Source organism: Nicotiana attenuata, unplaced genomic scaffold (assembly GCF_001879085.1).
Source record: "Nicotiana attenuata strain UT unplaced genomic scaffold, NIATTr2, whole genome shotgun sequence".
NCBI classification, from domain to species: Eukaryota; Viridiplantae; Streptophyta; class Magnoliopsida; order Solanales; family Solanaceae; genus Nicotiana; species Nicotiana attenuata.
The window spans coordinates 247,141-250,671 of record NW_017670263.1 but is presented as its reverse complement, the minus strand read 5'-3'; the positions used below and the strand labels follow the sequence as shown (position 1 = coordinate 250,671).

At 38.3% G+C, this 3,531-nt stretch overlaps 1 protein-coding gene across 1 annotated transcript; it reads right to left on the bottom strand.

Annotated features, from left to right (window-relative positions):
* Window positions 1-225: 225 nt before the first annotated feature.
* LOC109236899 (chlorophyll a-b binding protein, chloroplastic) lies at window positions 226-2,348 on the bottom strand. The gene is made up of 5 exons (XM_019403139.1): window positions 1,947-2,348; window positions 1,659-1,844; window positions 1,537-1,574; window positions 886-1,400; window positions 226-532 (listed from the first exon to the last, which is right to left on the bottom strand). Exons 1-5 carry the CDS (start codon window positions 2,000-2,002, stop codon window positions 515-517), a joined length of 813 nt encoding a protein of 270 aa, XP_019258684.1. The 5' UTR covers window positions 2,003-2,348; the 3' UTR covers window positions 226-514.
* Window positions 2,349-3,531: the final 1,183 nt, after the last annotated feature.

Genomic DNA, 3,531 nt, shown 5'->3' with positions numbered 1-3,531 from the left:
CGAGGGATATTTGTTTAGAATGAAGTGGCAGAGGTCTGTTCGTTTTGAGAAATCATCATTACCTAACCAGAAAATTTTGGGAAGACATGAATCGTCCTAAGATTAGTTCTGTGTTAGCATTGCTAAATAGCTTTGTTCCTTAGGCTTGAGCAACTCCACAACATGTCTTCTTTTTTCCATATCCTGTTTTTGCCTTTCAAAGAAAGGAGGGAATTACCAGTTGTGTACTCAATATTAAATATCCACTCTTTATCTATGAGTAGAAATGCATTCAAAATCTTGAATCATTACATGGGTGCAGCCTAGTGATAGTATATCTTGCTGTTGTTAGGACTTGGGAGATCCCAAAGATATTTGTACACTGCTTAATCTTTTTCTACAGAAGATGCACACAGAAGTAACTTAAGTGTAGTGATACAACATTAAGTTGGAAAACAATTTCTAAAATTTCTTTCTTCAGATCTTCAGAGTGTCACTCCAACACATCAATGCCAACAAATGGTGCTCCTGCATCTTACTTGGGGCTGAAAGCCTGTAGGACAAAACAGAAATAGTGTCAGTTACTCAAATTGGTGTTGTAAATTCTATTTTCAGTTTCATTCTGCATAAGCAGTGATAGAGAATAACCTCAAGATCTTCACTTTTCTAAATATATATGCACTCTATTACTTGTGTGGTAGTAGTTTAATCCTAATATTGTGTGCTTAAAAGCATGAACACAGTTAAGTTGTGCTTGCTCCTACTAATGTTACTCCAGTCCTCTATGTGCTTCAGAGATAATGTTAATCAGTCCTTTTTCTCATAAATTCTACAAATTCTAACATGGGACAACAAAATAGGTTTCAGGTTGTATGTTGCTAGAGTTAAAAGAAAAGTCGTGCTTACAGCAAAAATAGTGGCGTGACCAGGATCAGCAAGGTGAGCGAAAAGGTTGTCAATTGGTCCTGTTCCAGTGTAGATGTGTTGGAACCATGCACCCATGACAGCCAACATGGCCAGCCTTCCGTTCTTGATCTCCTTTGTCCTCAACTCCTTGATCTTTTCAGGAGAACCAGATCCCCAACCTAAAGGATCAAACCATAAGCCTCCTGGATACCCGACATCTGTGCCTGTGAGCTTGTTATTAGGGAAGATGGGGTCTGTGTTTACGCACCCAGGCTTGATGATATCTGCCCACCTTCTTCCCTCAGCCCAGCCAATAAGCACCAGCTCAATGACGAAGAGAGTGGTTGTATCGGTGAAGTATTCTTGTTCACCAGCAGTGTACCATGAAGGTGTGTTAAGAATCCCAATCTTTGTTAAGAATTCTGGGATGAAAATGCCCGCAGCACCTAACATTGCCCATCTGCAGTGTACAAGTTCTGCCTGCTGGTTCCATTTCAAGCTCTCCGGGTCAGATGCTGTCAGTGATCAGTAACAGTTATTGTTTGAGTATAACACAGTGTAAAACAATATCAAGTCATTTGAAAGATAGCTACAGGTAACTATCATAGAGAAGCAAGAGAAGCAACTACCGGGATTAAGATTTTGGCTTACCAAGGCCAAGAGGGTCGAAACCAAAGTCCCCGGGGAGGCTGCATAGTAAAAATTAAGTTTCAAATTAGCTCCGGCCATCAGAACAATGAATGGAAGTGGAGTCATATTTGATTATCACTGACCTGCCATCGAGCCATGGAGGAGGGGTACTGCCAGGGAACCAGAGGGGTCTATCAGGGTCAGCAGCAACAGCAGAGACAGCAACCGATCTTGATCCTGCTGGTGCGACGTATTTGCATACTCTCAATCTTTTCCCTCCAAGGAAAGAAGCCTTTGTTGCTCCTACAATTGATCCATTTTTCTGGGAACTGCAGATTCATGATTCAAACAAAGAATTGTTAGTGCACTTCAAAAAAGTCTTTCTATATTGAACATATCTGATCACTAACAGTTTAAATTACTAGGCTTACCTTGGAGAAGAGAATGCAACTGCTGCAATGGCTGATGAAGCACAGGCAGAGGCCATGTTGGGGGATTTTTTTCTTGAATGCAGTGAATAATTTGATGGTGTGTATGAAGAAGCTGATATTGTATGAAGAAGAAGAGGCTTATCTTGATGGATAAAGGGTGAATCTGTGATTGGCTGCTTGAATTGACATGTGGCAACCACAATCTAATATCTGCCTCCTCTGCCTTCACTTCCTTCAGTTTACCTGGAATAATCTAAATCTGGTGGTTCATATTCTTTGTTCAAATGGCCTCATATGCTTTACTGTCCCTTTCTGTGCTCTGTGCTGTGTAAGTTGAGATCTTCATTGGGGCATTTATGGCAATTCACCTACATGTGTTGACACTATAATTTTTATCAGAAAGAATAGACGGATTGCCATTTTTTTATACCGCTATCAATATATAGCCACCGTCTCAAAACTAATTAAGCTTTAGTCACTCTTTGAAACGAAAATAATATTTTGACAAAATAACCCTAGTTAAATACGAAAAAAGTTCCACTAAAGTGTGTTAGAGTTTGAAACTTTTATGAGTAAAGTTTGAAAACTCTTTACATTATTAAATTCTAGTACATTGTGCCGAAGTTTGGAGTTCAGAATTTATAGAAGTGAAACTCCAACACACTACGTTGGAGTACTAAACCAAATACCTAAAATTTCAGTTCATTTGCATTTCTTGTCCAATATTCTTCAGCGTGTCACAGACCTCACATACACAGACTTTTACACAGCATAATATATAGTCAGGGAGGAAATATAAAAGCCCTTTCAACTCCAGGTTTTGGAATTAATGTTATTACACTGTATTTGTAAAATAAATTATGAAATATAAATGAATATAAACAGTAATGAATATAAACAGAAATGACATAAACCAATTCGAGCCCACTGAATTCACAGTGTTTCCTTAAGGAATTTAATCCCCTCCTAATACCCAAGGTTATGGATTATTTCCTCCCAGGATAGAACGAATTACACACTGGTGTAGTGGTACTTCAAACCCCAGTGTTTCAGCGAACACAAAGTTCGGTAGCAAATCACACTTACTTTTTGCTTTGTTTTGATGCTAAAAGTATGCAGAAGAAGGAGAGGAAACTCAGAAAATTATAGTTAAAATTCTGAGCAGAATAATGTTGTATTTATAGCCAAAGTTGGGTCTCTTCAGAATGGCTGTTTATGCAAAACGCCCACAACATAAATGCCATTACATAAATGGCCATTTACTCAACAATAAAGAGGGAAAATAAAGAGGGAAAATTAAAGAGGGTAGTTACTTTTCTGTTACCAAAACAGAAAAACGGATTGGATTTAATATTAATATTTAATATTAATATTTTGTTATTAAAACAAATATTTAATAACATTTCTGTTAATATTTTACTATTAACAAATAAATTTGGTCCAAAAAGTTAATCAATCAATCGACCATTTGACCAAATCCAAATCCGAATCCGAATCCGAATCCGAATCCGAATCCGAATCCGAATCCGAAGCCGAAGCCGAAGCCGAAGCCGAAGCCGAAGCCGTAGCCGTAGCCGAAGCCGAA

Excerpts from the sequence above, each read along its gene's own strand:
- LOC109236899 (XM_019403139.1), bottom strand. The coding sequence starts at position 2,002 with ATGGCCTCTGCCTGTGCTTCATCAGCCATTGCAGCAGTTGCATTCTCT. Across the intron at positions 1,575-1,658 it reads CCTCCATGGCTCGATGGCAG|CCTCCCCGGGGACTTTGGTT; the intron begins GTCAGTGATAAT and ends TTTACTATGCAG. Across the intron at positions 1,401-1,536 it reads TTTCGACCCTCTTGGCCTTG|CATCTGACCCGGAGAGCTTG; the intron begins GTAAGCCAAAAT and ends GATCACTGACAG.